General features: G+C 28.7%; 2 protein-coding genes across 3 annotated transcripts; both read right to left on the reverse strand.

The window, feature by feature from the left end:
• Positions 1-377: 377 nt before the first annotated feature.
• On the reverse strand, positions 378-27033 carry LOC134832843 (uncharacterized). 2 transcript variants are annotated; one of them, XM_063847037.1, is made up of 8 exons: positions 26808-27033; positions 17947-18603; positions 13589-16863; positions 11365-12730; positions 11109-11306; positions 10212-10355; positions 9983-10145; positions 378-634 (listed from the first exon to the last, which is right to left on the reverse strand). In XM_063847037.1, coding segments are annotated over exons 1-8 (5847 nt in total). In that variant the 5' UTR covers positions 26850-27033; the 3' UTR covers positions 378-632. The 2 variants fall into 2 exon arrangements, with proteins under 2 accessions (XP_063703107.1, XP_063703106.1); XM_063847036.1 differs by lacking the exon at positions 378-634 and having other exon boundaries at positions 9931-10145.
• LOC134832214 (suppressor APC domain-containing protein 2) lies at positions 2671-3882 on the reverse strand. The gene has a single exon (XM_063846182.1). The coding sequence runs from the start codon at positions 3880-3882 to the stop codon at positions 2671-2673; it is 1212 nt and encodes a 403-aa protein (XP_063702252.1).
• Positions 27034-27165: the final 132 nt, after the last annotated feature.

Genomic DNA, 27165 nt, shown 5'->3' on the forward strand with positions numbered 1-27165 from the left:
TTAAAATTTATTTATTATTTTAAATAAAACATAATTAATAAAATAATTATTTAATTTAAAAATAACTTAAAATCGAAAATTTAAAAAAAATAAATTTTTTAAAATTATTTTTTTAATTAATTTTTAAATTTATTTAATTAATTAATTAAAATTTTTAAAAACATAAATTTCATAATTACAAATTTTTTTTTAATCTTTTAAAAAGAAATTTTAATTAAGAATAAAAAAATAATTAAAAGGAAATATTTAAAAAAATTAAATTTTTTCCAATTTAATTAAAATTTTTCAAATTTCATATTCAAAATTCTTAAATAAAAATAAATTAAAATTTTTCAAAAAAAATTGTCAAATTTTGAAACTTTTAATAAAATTGCCCATTTCAAATTTTTTTTTGCACATTTTTAAGGAAAAAATACTGGCTCAACTAATTTCTACGTTATTTTTTTCAAACAATTTCCGCTCTTGGCATCCTCTGCCCATACTGCTGTTGAAAATTCCTGTGATGATGAAGTGCTAAATTCATGTGCATCGGAAATCCGTCGCTCTCGTACAACGTCATGAGATGTCGGTTCACTTCAAAGATACGGGCACGTTGGAGATCAACCCTCTCTTGCTGCGCTTCGGTCCAATGCTCCTAAAAAAAGCAAAAATTCGTTAGACCTCCCAACATACTTTCACAATGCAAAGGCTTTTATCTTGACGCAATCTGTCGCAAGCTAACAAACCGAAAGAATGGCATTCCATTTCAAACGCGTTCTTAATATGTTGCTGCGACAGAAAAAAAACGACAACAACATTATAAATGCATAAATCAGAGAGGAAGGTGCGGCACGATCCGATTATGGTTTTTTTTATTCAATGTGTCTATCTAGCAAATAATAATGTTACATATGAGCGTCACATAACTGAATTTTAATGAAAAACGGAAAAAAATCAATTTTAGTTCTTGCGATGATTCATTTTATTTACAACAACAAAAAAAAAACAGCGACAAAGACTCTCGCAAATTAATTCAGTTCAACTCATCGTTATCGCGCAGCAGTAATAAAATTTGAATTTTAATTGTGTGAAAAAAGAGACTTGACAACTTTTTTTTGTTGTTGTCACGGTTTAATTGTAACACTTCCGAGTTGCGGTTTCTGTTGTTTTTTTTTTTTTGGTTTTTGCACGACGACGCGTTCATTCACGATGACAATGTTGTGTCGCGAAATATTTTTCTAATTAAACCGAATTTGGGTGTCACGAAGGAAAGGTGACAAAAAATCGTGGATTGTTAAGAGTGCATTGCATTGAGCTATAAATCAAAGGAAAACAGGTTAATTGATTGAATACACGCCGCTGCGGTGAGTAGATTTAATTTATGTCTCTGGTTTTTTTTTATTAATTTATGACATTTTGTTTTGAAATGGAGAAATGCGTTCGTAATACGTAATAAATAATAGAGATGAAATCATTCAAGTGCCTAAGCAACAAAAAAAAATAGATCAAATGTAGTGAGCTTTAATGATACTAATTTAATAATCTCGAAGAGGTGAGAAATTGTGAAGATGGAGACGGCGATATTCATGGAAATTGTGAGTGTGAAATTTGGTAAGTGAATTTTATTTTAACGAATAAAATTTAATTTTAAATATTTTTTTAGATTTTTCAGATTTTCAATTACTATTAAACTATTTGATGGCTTTATGATTCAAAATATTAAACGTCAAAGCTAAAGTCATAAAGAAACATACACAGAACATATGCAGTAATCAAAAATACTTCAAAGAAGAGTATTCTATACTACCCTTAAGTAGAATCTATTATTGATATTGCTTAAAAGAAGATCCACAATGCATGTTTTTTAATGAAACAGCAGAAAAAATAAAGTAGTAATGGATACAATCTGCAGAAATCAATAAGACTTTAAAGAAAACTATTTTAATCCAGCATTAAGAAGAATCTAAAGTTGTTAGTTACCAAAAGTACATTTTCTGGAGCATTAACCAGAAAAATTAGTTATGTTAATATACAACTCAAGAACTATACTTTTTTTTTTAATTCGATGAAACTTTATAAAATGATCATATTGAGAACAGGTTTAAGATTCCAATATCATCCATGGTCCCAAGAGGAAGATGACTATAAGCTTCGATATTTAGAAGACTTCGCATTTGACATATTGGCTTATTAATTTGACTTATTCGTTGACAGAAGCGTTCATGTACTAATTAAAAACCTCGTACCAAATTTAATTTTCTTTTTTTAGTCGAAAGTTACTTTTCAAAACTTAGATTTTTTCCTTTGTGAAAATATTTTCAAAACTAATAATTCTATAAGAGTTGATATTTTTGAAATTTTTATGTGAATTATTTAAATTATTTCACAGTTAAAAAAATTATTTTTAAATTTAAATAAGTTGTGAAAGATTTTACCCAAACTTCACACTCACTTTTTATATTCACTTTTTTTTATAGATTCATTGTCTTTGCTTTGTACAAATGGAAGTGTAAACGGGAGTAATGATAATTATTTATTATTAAAGCGTAAGATGTGATTTTTTCCTCGTTATAAATTATGTGTGTCACTGTTGTTGTTGTTGTTGTTGTAATGCAGAAGACACTTTTTTTTGTGTAAAAATTATATTAACATATAATTTTACTTTAATTCTACGTCAAAAAAAAATGAGGTTCATTGACTCACCATGTGCGTTCCTGTTCGCCCCAAATACTTGATCTTGTCTTGCACAATAGCAATTTGTTTCAAATACCAATCACGCGCTTTTTCTACCGCCGAAAGTCCTTCCAGCAAAACGTCTTTTTCCTGTTCTATTTGTTTCAAACGTTTCAGCATGTTATAATCTATTCCATTTTGCAACGTATGTCTGCGAGGTTCCCGCCTTCTTGCTGTCGCCTTTTTCTGGTAGATGTTTTGATCGGTTTGCCCATCGCCTGAGCTACGTTGATAACTATTCGATGGAATGCTATTGGGGCTTCCTTGACTCAAACGATTTTGTTGTTTATTCTTGTCGCCTTCGATGACATTTAACTGCCAATTGTGAAGGGCATTTCGGATTTCTGCTTTGTCGAGACGTTCGGGAACAGCAGGCGCACTTAATCGCATGCTACGAGGAGGCTTCGGTGGTCCAAGACTATAGATATTATGAACTTGCGGCGGTTGCTGAGGCTCTGCAATGGGATCGCGATCAGGGCTTAGTTGAGGCATACTTAACGTTCGTTGAGACATTTGAACGTTATTCGGGCGAACTGTTGCTGTATTATTGTTATTATTGCTGCTGTTGTTGATGGTATTTGGATGGATATGATGCGTTTGCGGCGGCGCAGGTTGCTGAAGTTTCGGTAAATGCGTGCTAAAATCCAAAGTTGGCGCTGATGGAGGTCTACGAGTTTCTTTTTGACCCATTGGCGATATTCCGCTTCTCATGCCATGATGAATGTTCGTTGGCGAAGTACTTTCTCCGATGACTTGACGTTTGTAACTTGCCAAATTTTGCTTTTCTGTCGTTTGATTCTTCACAAGACATATTTTCAGTCCATTGCAAAACCTTTCGAAACTCAAATTTCCATTGGCGGGCGTAACTTTTCTCAATGACTCGACAACTCCAAGTGGCATCCCTTGGGATTCTTCTTGCCATCGTTGCTCAATGTCGGAAAATCGCACAAAGCCTGTTCGGGGATCCGCCATGATATCAAAAAGGGTTCGCATCGCGTTGATAAATGACTTTGGTAGGCCCTCGATGTCGCTGTTGTTGCTGCAAAGACTATTCGTACTCGACTGAAATAACTTTTGATTGCCACTGCCTATTTGAACTGCTGCGGAATTGTTGTTGCTGATGTTATTGTTCGCGCTATTAACGTTATTGTTGCTCGTTGTGGACGCCATTCATTACAAATTTTATCTGTTTTGACGGTAAATATTGTACATTTGCATTAAAAAAAAAGTTCGTTCGACAGTGAGACGCACATAGAAAATATCATTGATGCTTAAATTCGTACTGCGGGAACGAACGCACGTATTGTTTCGTGTTTTTTTTTTTCGTTTTTCATTGTAACACTGTGGCTAATAAATTGGATGGTATAGAACGCAACAATTGATATTATTTCAACAACAACAAAAAAATATTGGGCAATCGTTTACAACTAGGCCAATTACTCGGAATGATGAACCTTGAGGAATGAACGCGCCTCGAGAATCTAAAAAAATGCGTCGTTGCCATTTTTGCTCGTTCTTTGGCTCAATTTGATTTGACTTGCAATGCAAGCCTAAGCCTATAATTATGTCTCTCTATCTACATATATAGATTTCTTTCTTTTCTTCTATTTTTTATTTATAACAATACAACATGAGCTCAGCTTAACTCGCAAATAAAGTCATTAGGGGTCTTAAAAATTTTAATTTTTTCATGAAGCAAATTTTTGAAGTTAAATTTGTTGAAATTTTTACATAAAAAACATGTAAAAAAGTATTTCTCATCAAGTTTATAAATTTTATAATTTTCGATTCGAAGAACAATTTAAAATTCTTAAGACCCCTAAACGGTCTTAAATCATAAAATGAATGAAAAAAATCAAAATTTATAAAATTAAAACGAATGAAAAATGATTCGTCAAAAAGATATTAAAATTAGCTTTCAAAAAAATATGACTTTTATAAAAATTTTAATGAAAAATATAACTTCTAAGGTTAAAAAATCACTTAAAATTCGAATTGGGGTCTTAAAATTGTTCTTAAAAGCCACTTAAATGTCAAAATTTCAATTTAAAATATAAATCAAGGAAAATTTAAAAGAAATATTTTATACATCAGTTCACTAAAAACTTCTAAAATTTCAAATTATTTATTTTTTTTTTAATTTTTGGAGTCTTTAAAAAAATATGTGACCCCTAAAATCAAAAAATTCCCTCCTATCGTTATTTTTCAAGATAAAAACTTGCTGTAAAAGACTTTTTTTCATATTTTTCAGTATAGATTTCAAAAATTAAACTCCAAAATTGATACAAAAAAAATTTTTTTTTCATGACCCCTAACAAACACATTCCATTCATTATGATTCAATTATTTATTTATGTAGCATACACGTAGCTTATTCGGTGAATGGCAAATAAATGGGACACGATACGAACTATTTTCGCATTATGTGTGTGTGAACATTGAACTCCAACTCAAGAGAGAGACACTTGCAAGAAAAAAAAACTCTCGAGGAAGAAAGTTGATCTTCTTGTGATAAGAAGACAGACGAGTGATAGATAAATTAGTCGCGAGACACAACAAACAAACAAGAAACAGGAAGCTGCATATTCCGGTTATTATTTAAATTTTTTCATGGCTTTCATTTTTCAAAAAAAAAAAAAAAAGTTTTTTAAAACGCATCTCGTCGCATGTAAAACGAGTATAAGAAAAAACTGATCTCGTTATGAATTCTCAATTCACACACAATTCATGAGTTATTGAAGTCAAACATGCTCTTCCTCTTCACATCTTTCGTTACTTTTTTTTCTTCAAACGATTTTTTTTGCACTGCGTCTGTTTTCTATTTTTTTCTTCATGTTTATTTATATTGTATGTTAATCATATTTTTAAATTATTATAATCAATGAATGACTGATGAGAGCTTATTTTTTTATTTAATTTCTGCCTTTTTTATTTTAATTTTTTTATTAAGAATTATGAGCATAAAATGGGCATTAAGGAGAACAACAATGCTCGTATATCGAAGTGATTGACATCAAATATTGACTTTTCATGGAGGAGGTGATATTAAAAATAGTGAATTTATGAGAGATTTAAATAGAAAAAAATGACTTTTTGAACTTTGTGACGTAAGAAGAGTTTCGTTGAACCTTGAATTATGAGCAAAAAAGTAAAAATATTTTTTATTCGTTAAATAGAAAAAATAAAAAAAATTTAGTTAAAAAGTAAATTTTTATGAAAAAATTCAACCCTTAAGTTTTCAAAAAATCATTTTTTTAATATTTAATAATTTTTTTTTAATTTTTAATGATAAATTAATTTAATTTAATTATTTAATTTTATTTAAATTTAATTAATTTTTAAAAAAATTTTTTGCAAATAAATATTTTTTTAAAAAAATTATTTTATAAATTAAATTTAACTAGTTTATTAATTTTTCTTATAAAAGTTAATTTAAAATTAAAAAATAAATAATAAAAATTGAAAATATTTTAATTATTTTTTTTAATAAATAAATAAATATTAACAAAAAAAATATGAATCAAATAAATTAATTGAATTATTTAAATTAATTTAATTTATTATTTTGATTAAAAAATTGTTAATAATATTATTTTCAAAATATTTTTTTTAATTTTTATATTTTTTAATTTAAATTAATTAATAATTAAATTTTTAAATTTTTATAATTATTTATTTTTTTTTTTAATTTTGTTTTTCGTAGAAAAAATATATTTTCAAATAAATTTTAATTTTTTATCAATTTAAATAATATTTTTTAAGTCCTTCATCAAATATTAAAATATTTCATGAATTTTTGATTTTTTCTTTTATTTAAGTTTAATTAAAATAATTAATTTAAATTTTAAATATGAATGTTTTCAAATGTGTTAAAAATTTAAATTAATTATTTTAATATAATTTAAATTAAAAAAAAAAATATATATAAAATATGTTAATATTTAATGAAGAATTAAATTAAAAAAAAATTATTATCCAAATTGACAAAAAATTCAATTAAAATATTTTTTTACAAAAATTCATTAAAAAATCAAATTTGTCAATAAATCTCATAATTTTCTTCTTCACTTCCCACATTATTCAAATTTCTTCTAAAATTACTCAGTTCACTCCATTTACGTCAAAGCTCTTTAACACTTTTTAACTTGTCTCAAAAAAAATCTCTTAATTACACGAAAAAGCCCACAACTCGTTAGCGGTGCCAAATTACCGCTCAATTGTTCGTGAAAACGCCACTAAAGCACTTAACAAGCCCTTTTATTGAATTACAAAACAAACAAACCCGTCGTCTTAATTGTGTTTTGTGTGTGAAAAAAACGCTTTTTACATGACCCGAGCAGCGATCTATAACTGTAGCAACAAAAGAAATGGAAAAAGAGTCGTCAATTGTCTCGCGAGCTCACACGACATTCAAATATTTACATTTTTCACTTAATATTTATTTATTTAACAAAAAGGCGAAACAAGTAACAGTTAGAAGTCATCATCGTTGGAGTCACATTTTTTTTGTTGATTCAGCGGAAATTTCTCTCTAATCACACGAAACAAAACGTTTTGCTTAAAAACAAAATATTTAAATGCCGACTCAAGCATCAATGATTTTTATCAAGATTTTGTGAAAAAAAGCACGTCTCGTCGCCAACGTTTAATTTTTTTTTTTGTGACAAATTTACGTTTTGTAATTTTGTTAATTTCTAATCTCTTCTTACATTTTTTTTTTGCTTTTTCAACTTTTCTGGTTAAAAAATTTTAATCCGTTTCACTTTACATGCGTAACTTTGTTGCGTTTCTCTTCATTGAATATTTACATTAAAATTTATTGATTAAGATCCATAAAACCTAATTTCTGATTTTTTTTGTGGTTTCACTGCGCTAACTTTTTATTCAAAATTTTATAAATTTTTTAACGTTTTTCACTGCGTAGGTTTCCGAGCATAAATCACCAAGTTCATGCAAAGATGATTAAATCAAGTCAAAACACGCGTCACACGTTGCGGGTGCATATCATTTTTTTTTGTTTCATTCCTTTCAACAACTCTCCTCGGGTTTCAGTTGAATTCTTTTTTTCTTTATTTTTTTGCTTGTAAAATGCATATAATGAGCAGCAGCAAAACACTTCATTAAACGGAGAGCAATTTTTCGGTACACGAGACACGACCACACTTTAATGCTTTGCGTTTGAAACTGATTGACTTTAGTGCTTTGGCTGCTGCTGTAATGTTGTTGCTGCTTTGTTGTTGATATTTTGCCTACCGACGCGAGTGTGTGACGTACGACGCGAGAGTATTTATATATGGCAAGAATATATGATAAAATGTCATGTTGTTGCAATACAGGTAAAACTGGTATTTTATGTGTGTCTGTAGAGATATTTAAAAAAATAAAAAAAGGTAAAGTGGCTTGAATGGGAGAGTGAAGTAGAATGTTTTTGTTGAATGAATTAGATTTTTTTCGAAAATGTTCGAAAAAAAATTTTCGAATAAATTTCGAAAAAAAAAATTTTTTTTTTTTGAAATTTTTTTTAATTTTTATAATTCATTAATTTTATTAATTAAATTTAAATTGATTCAATTGAATTAATTAAATATTTATTTTTTTATTTTTTAAGTTTGTTCGGATTTTGTTATAATTTTTGAAATTATTTTTTTATTCTTGATGTATACTTTTTATTTAATTAAAAAAAATAGTTGATATTTTTAAATAATTTTTTTTATTAAAATAGTTAAATTCTATTTGAAAAAATATGTTAAAGTTTTAGAAATTTTTTTTTTTTTTTCAAAAATTCGATGTTTTTCGATATTTTCGAAAATTTGTATTCGATGTTTTTCGATAAAATAAATTTCCAAAAGATAAAAAAATTATGTTTAAAATTATTGATTTCGAACTTCTTTTTAAGAATTGATTTAGATAATTCATCAAATTTTAATCATCTAAATTTTTAGAAAAAAAAAAAATAATAATAACTTCGAAAATAACATTATAAAAATATTTTAATTTTTGATGAAAAAAATTTTGATCTAATATAAAAAAATTAAAAAATATGTTTTTATTTATTTATGAATTTTAGAATTTACCAAAAAAAAAAATATCAAAATTTCACTGAATACCTACAAATTTTCGAAAAATTTCGAATACAAATTAAATTTAATTTTCATGAAAGAACAAATAAAAAATTTCTAAAAAAAAATCGAAAGAGATTGAAATTTTTTTTTCGAAAAATATCGAATTTAAATTAAATTAAATTATTTCTTCAAATTTCGAAAAGAATGAATGAAAATTTAAAAAAATATTTCGAAAATGTATCGAAATATCAAATATTTTTTTTTTCAAAAATATCGAATTAAATATTTTTTTTTTAATTTCGAAAAATAAAAATAATTTTCTTCAAAACGAACATCGAATACAAATTTTCGAAAATTTTCGAACTTCGAAAAATTGAATAATTAATTTCGAAAATTCTTTTAAAATCGAAAGAAACTTTAAAAAGTAAAATAAAACTCAAATTTTCAACTTCTCATGATCATCTCTCCAGCAATACCTGTACGAGAAACACATTAATCGTGCATTGCCAATATAAGTATGAGACACATATGCGATCCACACATTATATGTGGATAAAAACAAAAACAGAAATGAATAACGGCTAAAAGTCTGGGAGAGATATGACTCTATTTTATCTGTACTCGTACACTCATCATGACACTCGATCGCTTGTAGCGTACCATGCATTCGCGAATTGAACTCTTCTTCAGAGAAATTTCGATCTACACAAAAAAAAAACGAAAAATTTCGAGAGAGAGAATCAACAGGTGAAAAATTTTATTTCTCTCACAAAAAAAAATCTGTACGACGAACGAAGATCAAAATCAAAATAAAATGATGAAAAAATACGTTACTGAAGACTTGAGAAGAGAAAAAAAATCTTCTTTTGACTTGTGCTGGCGTTGTTCTTTATCTTCACACAAAAAAAGATTCTTTAACTCGAGGATTTTATTGTTTTCGTTACTTTTGTCTTGTCTTATCTTCTTTTGTGTCTGTGTGGTTCGTACAAGGAACTCAACAGGTAAATTGAAATTCTTCGCTCGTTAGGAAGGTCAATGAGATGGCATGAGGCAGGCAATGAATAACAGTTACAGATGTTGCTTGATGACTCATTCAAACGAAATTTTTTTAATATTTTCAAATATTTATATTTTTTTTTTTGCAAATCGTGATTTTTTTTAGTAGTTTTTCTATATAAAGTTAGTTCCATTCTAATGGCAGTAATTACATTTTTCATGACATTTCTTCCCATTAACGCCACATTTGCATCCTGCAGAAGTATCTCCTTTGCCGCCGGGACCCCATCTCGGTCCGCGCGTTATCCAGCAAATTTCAGTTTTGCAAATTGAGCATTTTAACCAATCACAGCCCCATTTTTTCATGACGATGACCTAAAATTTAAATGAAAAATTTAATTTTTTATGAAATTTGAAGTAAAAAAATAGGAAGATATTTACTTGACACGTTGGACAATTCATCGCTTCACCCTTTTCAACCATCTCTTGGAGGAAGCCAATTGTGCGTTTCGCTTCCGCATTATTATCACAGTTATTTTGAAGACGTTCTTGGTATTGTTTGCAGTTTAATCCGTCGTGAATGGCCTAAAAATTGAAATTTTTATAATGAAATTTAATCTTCTTTAATTTAAAAAAATTTTCAAAAATTTTAATTTGAATTAGAATTAAACCAAATTAATTTATTTTTTAATTTTAATTAACTTTAAACATATTTTTACCAAATTTATTTTTAAAATATTTAATTTATTTTTTAAATTAAAAATTATTTTATTGAATGATTTTTCATTTTTTTTTTTAAATCTTAGGTAATTTTATTTTTTCTTTAAAAAAAAAAATTAATTTAAATTTTTTTAATTTTATTTTTTGTTCAAGAAAAATATCTAAATTATGAATTTTTAATAAAGTAAAATTATTTTAATTCAATGTTTTGAAATTAAATTATTTTTTAAAATTATTTTTAATAAAAAATTAAATTTGATAACTAAATTTTTTAAAATTAAAATTTTTTTAAAATAATTCAAATGAATCTAAATTAATTTAATTAATTTTAATTTTTATTAAATTAAATTAAATTTTTTAAATTATATTCATTTATTATTAAATTCACTTTATATATTTTTTGATATAAAATTAAAAAAAAATTATATTTTTAAAATTTTTATTAAAATAAATAAAAAAAATTAAAAAAAATAAAATTTTAATAAATTGAATTAAATTTTAAATTAAAATTTTTAAATATTTACATAAATTTTGATTTTTTTTTAAAATTTATATCTTTATTATACATCAATAAATTTATTTATTTTTTTTATTTTTCAAATAGATAAAATTCCTTACCCGACACGTCAAACAATTCAAAATCCGACAAACGGGACACCGAAACGTATTGACGTTATCTTCGTAGATGCACCAACCACGACAATTGGGCGTCATACAATGAAATGCATTCTCAATTTGATTTTCTGCAAGGCGAACTGACTTTGCCAAGTGCTTTTCGTACATTTCCGGCGTCACAAGAGCTCGAATTTCTCGATCCTAAAACGAAAAAAAATCTTATTAGAATTTTTTTTCAAAAAAATGTTAAAATTTTTACCTGTAACGACATCTCACAACTATATTCGGTATCCTTATACGGACATTTCACTTCCGGTTCTTCGCAATATTGGATGGCATACCCCAAACACTCCTTGCAGAACATATGAAGACAGTCCCTGAGTATCACTCCTTCGCCTTCTTGGTACTCGACGAAGCAAATTGTGCATTCAAAGGGCTCGACGTTCGGAACAATGCCCGCATTATCGAGATTTAGCAACTCAAGGTACGTAGCACTCTTGCGATTTAGCGTTCCCGGAGGCTGCGGCGCTAATTTCTTCTTTCTCCGATTAGAATTTGTGCGAATTTCGTGTTTTGGCATCACTGCTGGCAGCGGAGGGATTGCTGGCGGAGTATCGACATCGACAAATTTGTCGGGATTTTTTAGCATGACAGTTTTTATGATGGGGACGTTGGATTGGAGCACTTCAGCGACCGTTGGAAAGACATACGGAGCATTCGGATTGTAATTATCAACGCCGCGATATTTGGTTTTTGTGATATTTGGGTTCGGAAGGGGATTAACGAGCGCTGTCATGACAGTTGTTGTCGTTGAAGAGCCTTTCGGAGGATTTTTAGCATCAGAAGTACTCGTTCCAGCAGTTTGTTTCTCGTTATTTGACCCAATTTGACCTCGTTGGGGCTTTGGAACGGGATTTATTTCCGTATTTGGGTCGAAAAGATTCCCCAAAAACCTTCGAGCTTCGGATTTTCGAATGTCAGCAGGCCATTCTTGCGTTTTATTGACTCTGGGATGCCCACAGGCAGCACATTCGGCACCCGCATGATGATTTATCAACGTACAAAGAGTGCAAGTCCATGCATGAGGATCAACTAATGGAGCTATAACTGGCTTTGGTTCGATTTTTGGTACAATCTTTGGTTCGTCTTCCGTATCTGAGACATTTAAAATATTTTTTTCGGTCGGCGTGAAGGTCGAAACGACTTTTTTGCGTTCGATTTTTGGCTTGACATCAGCATAAGGCGAAAAATGCTTCTTACGAGGCGCAGGACTTTTGGCAACTTCCGCTTCGAAACTGTCAAGAGCCTTTTGGAGCTCAATTGTTTTGTTTAAAGATGTTTTAATTTCGTTTATTTTCTCTTCTTTGACTTTTTTCTCATCTTGCATGACTGTGTCGACTAAATATAAGTAAATATCAACTCCTTGAGCGACGACGCGATAGTCAAATAATGTTTTTGAGTCGTCATCCGCTAATTTGTCGAAGAAAATCCATCGTTGTTTGTGCACAGGTAAGTTGAAGTCTTCCTGAATCTTTTCTTTTAGCTTCGTAACCGACCATAGAGGGCAAATTGAGATCTGGATGGGACCTTTTGATGTTTCTTTATCCTCGACATACATGTTGACACTAAAATAATTGAAAAAAAAAAAAAATTTTTTTAAAAAAAATCAAATTATAAAATAATTTTTTATAAAAATTTTATGAAAAATAGTCTTAAATAATTTTTTTTAAATTTAAATTGAGTTTGAATTAAATAGAAAAATAAATAAAAAAAATATTATTAAAAATTAAAATAAAATTAATAAAATTTTTTTCAAAAGAAAAATTATTAAAAATTTAAATTAAAAAAAAAAATAATAAAATTTTAAATAAATTTTAAAAATAAATTAAAATAAAATTAATTAAATTTTTTTCAAAAGAAAAATTATAAAATAAAATAAAATTAATTAAATTTTTTTCAAAAGAAAAATTTTAAAAAAAATTAAAAATTTAAATTAAAAAAAAAAACAAAATTTTAAAAATATTTTTTAAAAAGTAAAAATTCAATTTTATGAAAATTTGAATAAAAATAAAAAAATATTAAAAAAAAAATTAAGCGGCAATTTGATTAAATTTTTAGAAAAAAACTTAAAGTTAAATTTAACAAAAAAAACTTAATTAGAAAAAAAATTATAAATAAAAATTTTGTGATTTATAAATTTTATTTTTAAATTAAAATTTAAGCAAAAAAAATATTTCAAGAAAAATTTTGCAAAAAAAAAAAATATTTAATAAAATTTAAAAACAAAATTTCCAAAGGTAAAATTTCAAAAATTAAATTTTAAGAGAACTTGAGTATAAATAAAATAGTTTTTGAAATTTTAGAAAAAAAAATTTAAATAAATTTGAAGAAAAAAAATTAAAAAGATCTAAAAAATTAAAATTATTTTTTTTAATGAAAATTTCGCCAAAAATAATTTTCTCAAAAAATAAAATTAAACTTACATGATATTTTCGAGTTCCAAATCGCCGCCCATTGCTCCAGACAGAGGTCGATCCTTCTGACGCGTCACCGAAAGAGCAACTTTCATCTTTGCCAACTCCATTGCATAGTTCGCTGCTTGATCAAATTCACCATCAGCAATTGCATTTTCCAAACTTCTCAATAATTTATTGATCACGAGAGTATTCGTTCGATTCATGCTTTTTGAGGGGAAATTTAAACTCGATTTGAAGCTTTCCAATCCTTTGTGAGACCTGAACTGCCTTCTCAACTTCGCTTTTTCAACTTTTTCTTCCTCCTTTTTGGAAGAAATATTCGCCCTCGCAATAGTTGGCGATCCGGGAGGCATATTGACGTAATCTTCCTTCGTATCATCAACTTCAGGCGCAGAAATTTCCGTGACAGTAATTGGAATTGTCTCGTCACATTCAGTTTTCTTCAAAATTCCTGTCGTTTGAACCGAACTCGATACTTTATTTCCGAAAAATTTCTTAATTGCCCCGAGTTTTTGTTGCTGCGGCGGCGTTTCGACTGATTTTTGTTCAATTTTTGGCTCTTCTTTTGGTTTAATTTCATCTTTTGGAGGATCATCACGTTTTTCATCCGATTTTTTGAGGATTTCATCAGCTAAGGCGGCTTTTTTCTTCAACACAGGATATTTATCGGTAAGAGCTTTGGCATTCATCTCACGAATCATCTCCCGTAAACGAGCTTTTTCACGTTCCAGCTCCTCGCGATTCGATAATTGGCGTTTTTTGGCTTCGAAATCTGATGATTCGGATGGTTGTTTGGGAGTTTCTTCGATTTTTTGAGGTAATTCTTTCTTCTCGGGGACGGAAGTCACTTTTTGAGTCGATTCTGAGGGAAGTACGGGCACAGGAGGAGGTTTTGTCGTTACTTGATTGCTCATGGGCTTCTCTTTTTCTTCAAAATTTTTGATTTTTTGAGGTTTGTCGGGTAATTTTTCTTCATTTAAACTCTCTTTCGAGGCAGTTGGAGCTACATAAGCTTGATTTGTGATGAAAACTTCCTTTCGAGCGAAAACTGTGTCTTTATATTTGATCTCGAGATGATCTTTGGATGTTTGTTGCGGGGCTCTAACCACATTTGATTGGTTTGATGAGTTAATTTTTTGTTTTTCGATAGGTTTTGGTGCTTCAAAAGTCTCATTTTCAACTTTTTTCGTCATTTTTGGCTCTTCTACTGACTTCATTCCCATTGAAACGGCATTAAAAACATCAGTTGAGAACGAAATTTCTTCCTGAGGTTCATTTTTCTCAACTTTTTCATCGATTTTTTGCTCAATTTGCGCATATTCGTTCTCTTTGTTCTCCGAAGTGCTCGGTTTCGTTTCGTTAATTGCATAAGTGATCGATATTTGGGTGACTTTTCCCGTTTCATCCTTAATTTTTTGCTTTTCGATCGATTTTTCGCGCGTTCTTTCCAACACAAGACGTCTCAATCCGAGTGCAGGAGATCCCATTCCTCGATTTGGGGATGAACTCTTCCTCATTCGTGCTGCCGGTTCATTTCCAAACATCGAAGTTTCTGAAGCGGACTTTTGAAGAGCATTTCCCGTGGATTTTTCGTCATTTTTAGCGCTTTGTGACTCGTTCAAACTCGTATTTGATCCCTTTGGCGATGCATTTGGGCGGAAATATTTCAAAACTTTTTCTCGTTTCTTGTCCCAATCGTCTTTTTTCGCGTCATTTTTGTTCATGGAGCCATCCTGAGGGCGAATTGGGCCCTGTCCTGGCCCGAAATACTTTTGAACGCTGTCACAGGGCTTCAATTTATCGCATGCCAAACAGACAATCTTCCAACTTGGGTTCTCCAGTGTGCAATAAGGACACTTCCATGACTTGAAAACCGAATCAAAGTTCGATGCGTTTTGTTTCAAGCTTTTATTTTTCTCGTCGTGCTTTGTTTTCATCACGGGAGAGGCGTTTGCAGAGGTATTTCCGTTAGAACTTCCAACAAAAACGGGATTTACGGTGACTTTTCCCAAAGAATTGTTCGTTTGAGCTTCAAATTTCGAAATAAGCTCCTTTGCGGATCTCGGCGGGGACTGTTCATGCTCATTTTCGGTCGAATTTTGACGATTTACGCCTTCCTCAAGGGGTTTCATGTGTTTTTGACCCAAAATTTCCGCTGCTTCTCTATCGAGTTCGCTGATATTTGGGATTCCAATGCCCGAACGGCGTTTTTCTTGCTTCCCTGGAGTCGTTATTTCGGCTCGATTGTCTCTTAATTTGGCAAAAAAGTTTAATTTATTGCCGTTTTCGAGCAGAGAGTTGCGACAAAAAGGCACTTCAGGCAGATCATCTTCCAATTTGTTCTTGTTCTTCTTGCGATCGATCGTTTTGAGGAAAGTTTCGCGCTTGAAGGGGATCAGGGAGTAATCTTTGTGCGAATTTGAGGGTCTTTTGTACCATGGACGAGGCGAAAGCGGTGAAATTGGGCGATCATCTTCTTCAACGACCTCGAGATTTGTTTCGTTTTCCTGAAATTTCTCCGGTTTGCAGAATTTGTAGGCGTTTTTGTTCATCGTCAGCACATTTTCATCCATCAAGAAGCTCGGGACGTTGTTCATACTGCTACTTGGTGTTGGAACGGGCGTTTCTTCGTCATTTTCCATCTTTTCGGGTGTCGTTGCTTTCACCACACTTTCGATCAAATGCTGTTTTTGCTCTTCCGTCAACTTTTTCGAGGGACTTGCTACTTGAAGTTCCCGCGAAGTCGATGGTTTTGGCATACTTTGACTCTGTTCTCGCTTTTCTTCAGCCAAACTCGTACTTGGCGCGTCAAAATTAAACCTCGTTCCGTCGATTATTGCCCGGATATCTTTGTCGTCGAGCAAACTTGTTGTCGATAAAGTGTTATTTTGCTCGGGAGTCGTTGGCGGCGCAGGTGCTGGGCGTTTCTTGCGACGACCATACGTTGATTTTGGCGTCACTTGCGTGCTACTTTGCTCACTATTTGGTTGCGGAGGCGGCGGAGCTTTTCGTTTTCCCTTGACGTGAACATACGCGCCCGCTTTGAAGTCTTTCGAGCTGTCACTCACGGTGCGACGAGGCTTTTGCTGCGACGATGAGGGATCAGCTTCCGATGAGGCGTTTTTGGATCTTTTCTTTGGTTCGGTGTCTGTGGAGAAGAGACGATACTTTTTGCGCAGCGTCAAGTCGTTGAGGAGATCAATTTCGCGGAAACTTTCGCGTTGCTTGAGACGCTTGCGGTACGAATCAGTAACTGGCTGCACAGGTAATTGCTTATGAGTCTAAAATGAAAAAAAAAGAAAAATTATTTAGAAAAAATTTAATTTTGACAGTTAAAAATTTTAAAATTAAAAGTTTGAAAGTTGTCAAATTTTTTCTTAAAGTTTAAAATTTTTTTTTATTTATTCTTTTAAATTTTTTTTTTAAATTAAATTTTGTTAATATTTTCTAAAATATTATTTTTTATTAAAAATTTAAATTTTGACAGCTTTCATATTTTTTTCTGAAATTCATTTTTTTAAATATTTTTTTAAGTTAAAAATTTTGTAATTTATTATTTAATTATTTTAATTATTTATTTTTATTATTGAAAATATATTTTAAAATTATTTGAAATTAGTTTTTATAAAAATTTTTGACATTTGTCATATTTTGACGTTTATATGTCAAATAATTTTTTTTATTATAAAAAACTCAAATATTGAGAGAAGTTTTAAAATTATGAATTTCAAATCAATAATTGAAATTTTAAAATATGAAAGAAAATATATCACTTTTGACATTGACAGCTGTCAAAATTTAAAGAAAATTAAAAATTTTAGTCCATTTTAATTGTTCTCAAAAAACTAATTTTTAGAACTTGGTTATTCATAAAATTAACAATTTTATCATAAAAAACTTAAATGTCATTTTTGACAGCTGTCAAATTTTTTTTTAAATTCTCATAATTTTGAAATTTAAAGACTTTATGTCATTTATTTTCATAAAAATCTAATTTATAGAACTTTATAGGTTAAAAGTCGAATATTTTTGAAATTAAAAATAATTTTATCATTTTTGACAGCTGTCAAAATTTTTTTAAAATACTAAAATTTTTGAAAATTTTAAGAAAATTTATTTCATTTATATTCAAAAAGATAATTTAAATAATTTTATTAATTTAAAAATTGATAGTTTTGGAAATTTTAAATAATTATGTCAAATTTGACAGATGTCAAAATTTTTTTAAATTCAAATTAACCTCGTTTTAAGTTTTTTTTTTAATTTTGAGACTTTTAAAGTTAAATTTTGAATATTTTCTCAAAAAATTTTTAAATTTTCAAATTATTTGTTTTCAAAACAAAAAATTCATGAAAAATTCTCACCTTTAATGTATTCCCATCCGGTTGATAAATGTCAACTGGTACAAAATGAAAGCCAGTGGTTGCTATACTAAATAAACTATCACAACTTGTCGAGCTACTGCTACTTAGCTCACTCGTGCTATCTAACTCTAATAATGTTGGACTAGAATCTGTTCCTCCCGACGACGATGAATTTCCGGGACTTTCTGTACTTCTCAACCTCTGTCTAATTTTCCCGTAATTCGTGTTATTATTATTTCTCTCTTCCGCGCCAAACGGTTCACTCGCTGTCGAATTGCGATTTTCACTATTTTTCCCGAAAAACTTCAAAAACGACTGAAATCCTGACGACACGGGACGTTGCTGATCATTTCTCGAGGCTGGCTGCTTCTTTCGTAACTCTACTTTTTCGTAACCGTTCTCCCGGGTACCATTTACGGGACTCATATTACTGTCATTGCTGTACCAATGGTTGAATCCATAGCCAAGTTGATCGGTGTCGGAGGAACTTCGAGCGAGCGGGAAGTGTTTCGATGACGGAGAGTTGTTGCCTTCGCCGAAAAGGATGCGATTTCGATTGTTTCGGTAGTATTGGAGGTTGTGATGTTCAGCGGCGCACGAAGCGGCAGAAGATTTGTGACTTGAGGGATGAAGGCGAACGGGGCGATGAGGAATATCCTGCGAAAAAAAGAGGTAAGTATTAAAATTTAGGTCAAAAATATGAAAAAAATTGATAAAAAGTGCATGAAATCCAGAAAATTGTGCATAACTTCACGTTCAGTACTCAAAACAAACAAAAAATTTTTTTTAGAAATAATCTAAACCAAGCAAAAAAACGTGTCTTGACCCAAAAAAGTGTCTAAATCCATGCAAAACTCGCAACTTGGCGCTGTGCCATCGGATTTTTCGCACACACGATGACGTTTTCCGAACAGAGACATGCGAAAATCTGTAAAATATCCGTTACTTTTGTTTTCCTTGTCTGTTTTCGCAACACTCGAACACCCGATGACGGATGGAAAATAAACTGCGAATGTTTCTTGAATAAATATTCGGTTGTTTTGCCATCAAACAACCGAAAAACAGTAAAAAATCAAACATCTGTCAACTTTAATTAATTAAGAAAAGTGTCACGAACGTCTGAAAAGTTGCTCTGGAGGAGTTTCAACGCAAAAGGAGACATTGAACTTGAGATTTTGTTCATTTTTTGACTTTTTTCGACGAACAACAAGTTTTCCCGTTTTGGTCAAACCTCCTTTTATGCGTTGAACTAATTAATTATCAAGAGGAAACGTGCGAAGCTTAATTTTTATTAATTGATTAGTTTGATTTTTGCATAAATTAGTCGCGTCAACAACAAAAACAAAACAAATTCGTTCTGATTCATCAAAATTTTTTGTCTCGTAATTCAAAAATTTTCTGTTCTAAAGGTCAAGTTTAATTTTTTTGTCCAAAAAATATATTTAGCTCAATATTGAGGCGAACGCTGAGTAAGCAGCACAGAAAAAGTGACCATTTATTCAATTAAATTTTACAATTTGTTGTTTCTAGTTAATGAGAAGTGTCGTAGGCGACGATCGAGAGTGAATGGCAATACATATTGAACGAAGTTGTCTTCCCAGAATAGAATTTATGAATTATTTATTCGACATTTGAATAGCTGGCAAAGTGCAAAAGTCGGTTATGGGAGTCATTTATTGCGATTGATTGATAGATCAAGTGAAATTTTTGCAAAGTTTTAGGTCAGAGATGATAGTTGAAGAAATTTATTTGAAGAAATGTGATCTTACAAATGTAATTTTTTTTAAGTTGTGAAAGTCATGAAATGTGAGGTAATATGCGAGATTTTGATAATTTTTGCATTTTAGCACGTTGCAGTGATGAGTTTTACGTTTTTATGCAACTAAAATTTAACTAAAGATATTTTAGTTGAAAATGTAATATTTCAAAAAATGTATTTTTTGCAACAAAATATTTCATGTAATTAAATATTATGAAAATTTTTTAAATTTAATTAATTAAAATTTAATAAAAATTAAATTAAATAAAATTTAATTATAATTTAAAAAAAATGCTAAATTTAATTTAATTTATTAAATCTACTCATAAGAATAATAATTTTAATTTAAATTTTTTTTTTTAATTTTTTACTTTTTTTTTATTTTTCACTAATTTTTTATAATTTTATTTAAACTAATAAAAATAATTTAATTATAATTAAAATTTGTTAAAAAATTAAAAAAAAAATAAAAATATTTACAGATAAATTTAGATGACTTTTGCTCATAATTAAATTTTATTAATTTTTTTTTTTTTTATTTTTTTATATTTTAATTTTTTTGAAAAAAAAAATCTTAAATTTTTCGTCTTATGAAATACTTTCATTTTAATTTTAAAATTACTCGTTATTAATTTATTTTATTTTTATAGAATTTTTTATTTTAATTAATTTTAATTTTATTTTAAAAAATAATTAGAAAATAAATTTAACATTTTTTTATTAAATTTTTATTTAAATTTTTAATTTAGGATTTAAATGTAACTTAAAATTGATTTTTTTAAAACCATCAAATCTCAAAATTATTTGAAAATTAACAAAAACTTATTTTTTTAAAAAAAAAAATATTTTATTAATTTTTAATTAAATAAATGAATTTATTAATTTTTAATTAGATTAAATTTTATTAATTTTTTTAAAAATGAATTTACATAAAAAAGTGAATTTTTAAGTCAAAATAAATACAGAGTATTTTTTTTTATTTTGAAAAATCGACAAATTTACGATTTTTTTTTTTCAAAAATATTTTTAAATTAAGAAAAAATGAAAAAAAAAATTTTTTAAAAAATTTTTTTTTTATTAAAAAAAATAAAAATATTTAAAAAATTTAATTAAAAAAAAAAAAAAAAAAAAAAAATAATAAAAAAATTAATTATGAGCAAAAGTCATCAAAATTCACAAAAATTAACATTTTACAGCAAAAACCTTGCAAAATTTGCATTAAACTTTCAACAAAACAACAAAGTTCCTAATTCAAATTAGAACTCCAGACACAAAAGCATGAAGAGAAAAATAGAGAGCGAGGTGCCAAATCTGCAATTAGTCAAGTTGACACGTTTCTGCTAACTAAACACAAAAACGTTTGTAAGTCACGAATCATCTCATCATCGCATTATTACCGCATTTGAATGACTGTCCAATTACTACTTTTAACTATTTTGTGCCAGATTACTGCAAAAAATTATTTATCTCGTAAAACGCATCTTCGTTTCTTTTCTTTTCTTACACCTACTCGAAAAAAAAACTTCCAGATTTTCTTGTTGATTGCACTGAACCCGATCTGCGTGTCATGCATTTATAAATATTTTCAACTTTATTTTCACATCTAAATAAATAACAAATTTAACAAACGACTCAATTGAGGCAAAGTCACTCGTTTTTTTTTTTCATAAATACACATTTATTAAAGTTTTTTATTGCGTCGTGTGTGTGAGATGCATCCGACGTCTCGGTGCACAGAGAAATTATTATTATTAATAATGTTATTGTTAGACGATTGAAAAATGTGTTTTGTGAAGCGTGGTGTGTAAAATCATCAAAAAAAATGTGGTTTTTCCATTTCCGTCGGAAAAGTGCGTCGTCTGCGAGACAATTTCTTCGGGTTAGTCATTAACTTTGTCTTTAAATTTTTTTTTTATTTTTTTAAAAAATTGGAAAAACAAAGGAAACACATAAATTCAAAGAAAATTCGTGTGTCAAGACGTCAAAACATGCATTTTGGGAGTTTTAAAGCGATTTTTAATTAATGACCTCCAACAATTCCGGTTCCTCCGTGCATAAAGGCGCCGCTTTTCGTTTCAAGGCTTCCGCTGCCTCTTGCAAGTTCGAGTCACTTTTCGAGTATTTCGGGCGAAATTTTTCGATAAATCGTGAGGAAGCTGCCGTTGGAGCGCCAAACAAGACGCCGTCTGAAACGAAATTTGTCGTTTGAATTTTTTTTAACGAATGCATGAATAGGCGGAAATTCCACAAAAACTAATAAATTTTGTCGTGAATACAAAAAAAAAATTAAGACAACAAAATTTTTGTTGAACGGTTCAATGTGCGAGAGAAAGACGAATTTCATGCTGATCTCAACGCAGTTCGTCGCCGAATTTCACGGGAATATGATAAAAATAGAGTCCGGCAATTGGCACACACAATGTCATCATCGTCGTCGCAGCATCAAAGAGGAGGAATATTAAGCAAGAAAAAATTGAGGTAACTTTTTTTTTATGGCGAAAGTGATTAGGAAATACGATGGAAAAGTCTATTTTGGCGAAGGTCAATGCACTTTTATGGATTTTTTTCTTGAAATTTTTTTTAATTTACCTGAAAAATTTATTTTTTAATCCATAAAATTGACTTTTTCTTTAAATTCTTTAATTTTTTTTTTCAAAAGTCCTTCAATTTTTTTTAAAATTATTTCGCACTTTTTCTTAGAAATTTGTCTGATTTTCAAAATTTCTTTTTTTTTATTTTTCTTTAAAAAAAAAATTTTTTTTTTTTGTAAAAATAATTTCTTCGTACGATCGAATCGACAGTCTACTCTACACGTTATACACGAAAAAAATTTAATTATTTTTAAATTTTTTAGGTTTTGTCGTGCCGGAGAACAAACGCACACTGAATTAAATAAAAGTAAAATTAACGCAAGGAAAAAGTCTCTGAGCGAAAAAGAGAAAGATTTTCATGTTTTTGTTCGTTCTACTACATGATGAAGATGATGATCGTTGCTCTTTTCTCTTGATTTGTTGATTATTAGTAGGTGTTAAGTGTTTTTTCGGGTAATTTTTTATCTTTTTTTTTATTTTATTGAGGAAGATGACGACGAACGTTTTTTGGCAAGTGATGATTTTTGATCGACGGAAGATGAAATTTTTTGGTAATTATTGCATTTTTTTACGAAATTTAGCAGAGTAATGGGAAAAATCTGTTTAAAATTGAAAACATGCGGAAAAAACGACCTTGAGGTAGATTTGTAGAGTACTGACGGTTTTTAATTTATTATGGGAGATTTTTGAACTTTTACTGTGAAAGTTTTTTTTTAACTTGAGCGTATTTTGCTTAAATTGTCAAAAAAATATTTTTAATTTTTTTTTTAATAAAATTTAAAGTTTTCTGAAAAAATTTTATAAGAAAATATTTTTTAAATATTTTTTTAAAAATTTAATCAACATAAGAAGATAAACATTCGTCTCGTCTCATCATTTGTCCTTGATACTACTCACAACAATTGTTTATATTTGAAAAATCTAAACAAGAGTCAATCAAACGCAACACTAAGGTGAAGCCGTCGAGTAATTCTTCTTTATTCACTTAATTCACTCACACTTGACTAACATATGTAATTATTTTAATTACTTCATATATATTTTTTTTTAATCGAAAACATTAGAAATTGTTTATAAATTACAAGTTTCTTCAAGGTCTTGTTTCTCGATTAAAACATTAAAAAGTCACAATATTTAATTTATGTTGCTGATTCGAAAAACAAAATTTTTAACTGTTAGTGAACGACCTGAAATATTCTAAAAATACTCAAATTACAGCAATAATAAAAATCGACGACGATTATAACGTTACAACAAATGATCAAACTAACAACAATTGAAATCAATAGAGTGTAACTCACACATGCTACTTCTTCCGTGTGCTATCGTAAACGCACAGTGGGCAAAAAGCAAAAACTCATATTATGCGACGACATGATGTCATCGACGAAATTCTTGTAATTAGCATTCAATGAGCGGTTCTATGGGAGAGTTGTGAGGATTTTGTGTTTTGCAGCTTGGGAAAAAATTGCGAGATATAAATTGGAAATTATTTTGAAATGTGAAGGGATCAAAGTAGGCATTGGTTCTTAATTCTGTTCAGTTGAAGTTAAATATCTACAGAATTAGATCGAGAGTCGTCGAGAGATATGAAACACAAATATTTTTTTAATAAAGGGCTATTCAAGGTACTCTATAAAGTTTAGCTCTGTTGTCGTTTTTATCCAACGGGTAGGAAAGAAATTTTTTTGCGTAGTTTTTGATTTCCGCTTATTATATCGTCTGTTGAATGAAGAAAGGTATTTTTGATAACTGATGCCGAATAAAAAAGTCATAAAGAACAAATGAAATAGTAGAGCATGAGCCAATAGAGCACAGTATATTTGTTAAAATAAGTCAGATGGTTCTTCCAGAATAGACGAGATTGCAATGATTCGTTGTTTTTGAGAAATATGTTCGACTAAAAGACAAGCATCCTTCAAATAGATTTCATGTGCAGATTCCTTTGCATCTTTTCTTCCCTTTCTTTTTTGGATCAGTCGTATTTCGAAGTAATGGCATGTGTCATATTTGCTACTCAATAAGTTATAATAAGGAAATTTCCTGCCAGATGATCTATTTTTCGGACTTCAATTAGGTTTAACGGATCAAAGGTTCATTTTCTGATCGTAAGGGCGTTCAATATTCAGTTTCTTCAGATTTACTTATTCGGCTTCAAATTTTGTTTTTGTTCACCATTAAATCATATTTTCACTTTTTTTGTCAATCTTCCTGGTTTATAATTTTCTGGGAATTTTTTAAAATTTTTATTTCTTGACTTTTAGGCTTCGTTAATGCTTTGAACTTCTTTCGAACCATTCGGCTTCAGATATTTTGTACTCCATTGTAAAATTCCTGTTGAATTCGGCATTTTCACTTGTAACTTTTGATAAGCTAATTTCTGCTTTTTTTCTTTATTAAACAAAATTTGAATATTCTCGCAGTAAAAATTTCACTTTGCGAAACACAAATTTCTCACAAAATGTCAAGAAGTCAGAAATACCAGCTGATACGACAAAATTCTATTGTAAATTTGCACACACGACTTAAAACGCGACAGAAACAGGTTGCCGATCAAAATTCATTGAGGATCATCATTTTTTTTATGAATCTCTTGCTCATTCAAGAATTCTCACATTCATTGCGCGCGTCACTGTGTCGCTGTGTGTGAAGTTGAACGCGTAATTTTTTTGTTTATTTATATTCACATTTGATATTATTTTATTTCGTTCCTACAACTCATTCAAGACATTTGAATATAATTTCATGCAGTAATCGCGCATTCAAGAGTTATTTAGGTTCGTACGATTCCGAAATACAGAACGAGAATGAATTGCTTGTATCATCATAAAAAAAAACAATTATTCGCGATTGAACATGTGTATGCAATGTGCCGGTTAGCGAGTTTTTTCTGCTGTGTGTAAAGTTAGGTTCATCAGAGTTTGTGGCGCAAAATAAAAAAAAAACTTTTGTAACAAAGTGAGTTAATATTATTATTGGATTAATGGATTTGATTGGAATCGACATGGAACGACGACATGAAATATAAAATGCATTGAAATTGAAAAAAAAACTAACGCCTGGTTGTTTCAATTTTTTCATGAATTATGAATGAAATCAGCTATCGACACGATTTTAAAGCGATTTATGGTGATAACAATAAATCTTGCTGAGCAGCGGCTTCTTTTCATCAAAAGGAACTCAAATTTGTGACCTTCAGTGTCAATCAAAGTCTTTTGTTTGTTCTGTTTGTTCAGAAGGAACTAAGATGCGAATCATGCATTTTTTTATTTAAAAAGTTTCTGTTTTGTGCGAATTGTTTTATGACGTTTGTTTAAAAATGAATTAAGACAAAAAAATTCTTTAATGGTTCGATTGAGTGAATGTGCTAATAAATAAATTTATTTTCAATTTTTATGGGTTTTTTAATTATTATTGCCAATAATGTCGGTCTTTTGGTTCAATTTGATCGATTTTTGACCTATTTATGGTAAAAAATAGTAAAGTTTAATATGAACTTTAAGGAAATTAGTTAAAAAAAAAATAATTTTTGATGATCGATCAATAATTAAAAAAAAAAATTCGCAAAAAAATAAATAAAAAATTAATAAAAAAAAATAATAAAAATTAATAACAATAAGAAATTAAAATTAATTTTTTAAATAATTAATTAAATTAATTAAATAATCAAATTAAATTAATAAAAAATATGATTAAATTAATGAAAGTAAAAAAAATTAAAATTTTTGAAAAAAATAATAAAATAAATTTTTAAATATTATAAAAATTTAATAAAATTTAAAATTAATTAATTTAAAAAAAATTTAAAATTAAATTTGATTATAAAATTAAAATTTAAAATAAAAAATTATTCAAAAAATAAAATTTAAAATAAAAAATATTTAAAAATTAAAAGATAACGATAAAAATTTTTTTTTTTTCATAATTTTAATAATTTTTATTAATGATTAATTTTTTAATTTATTATTATTTTTTTTATTAAAAAAAAATATTAAAAATAAAAAATGTCAATTTTTTAAAAAATAATTCCAAATTCCTCTAAATTATCACTTGACATTCACTATCGCAGAAACTTTATGTTTACATGGCAAAAACCACGTCTTCTTAATTAGAGAATGCACTTGATCACAAACATCTTGCAATTAATCAAATTCCAATTAAAATTTATAAATTTGCAGTTTGCCGCGTGCTCTATCTGCCTTCTTCGTATTTCAAAAAGGAAAAAAAAACAGCAAATTGCTGTAAATTTTCATGAAAATCGAAATGCAACTCAATTTGAACGCCAGCCAATATTTCACACATCGAACGAAAACTTTTCAGGAAATTTTTTTTCGAGATCGTCTCACACAACCTGCTAGACATTGAAATCTGTTGAACCTAATTTTTCTATTTTTACAAACACTTGAGCAACACTTTTTGTTTCAATTTTTAGAATTTATGTCGCCTTTTGCCGCAAAAAATGATGATCGATCGCTGTTTGTTTGTCCTTCGAAGCAAAATTCGACACTTACAGTAATTCGGGTCGAATTGTGATCTCTTGAAGCCCAAGACATTGCTGGTACTTTTGGCTCTTGTCAGCACACGATTTATATCATCCGTTAACTTGTCGTAACGACGTCGAAAGTCCATTATTTTTATTTTAGAATTTTTTTTTCACTTGAGTGACTTTTTTTTGACGATTTTGTCACATTTTTCGTAAATTTTATAATTTTCTTTGAAAAAAATTGAAAAATTTAATTTTTTAAATTTCTTGCAAATTGTCGATGCCGCTAAGAATCAAAATTGATTGAATTAAAGAGGCAAAAAAATCGTAAAAATTATTTTTAACGCGATCCGACACGCGCAACGGTAGCGAATGAACTAAACTTG

This window comes from Culicoides brevitarsis, chromosome 2 (assembly GCF_036172545.1).
Source record: "Culicoides brevitarsis isolate CSIRO-B50_1 chromosome 2, AGI_CSIRO_Cbre_v1, whole genome shotgun sequence".
Classification (NCBI taxonomy): Eukaryota; Metazoa; Arthropoda; class Insecta; order Diptera; family Ceratopogonidae; genus Culicoides; species Culicoides brevitarsis.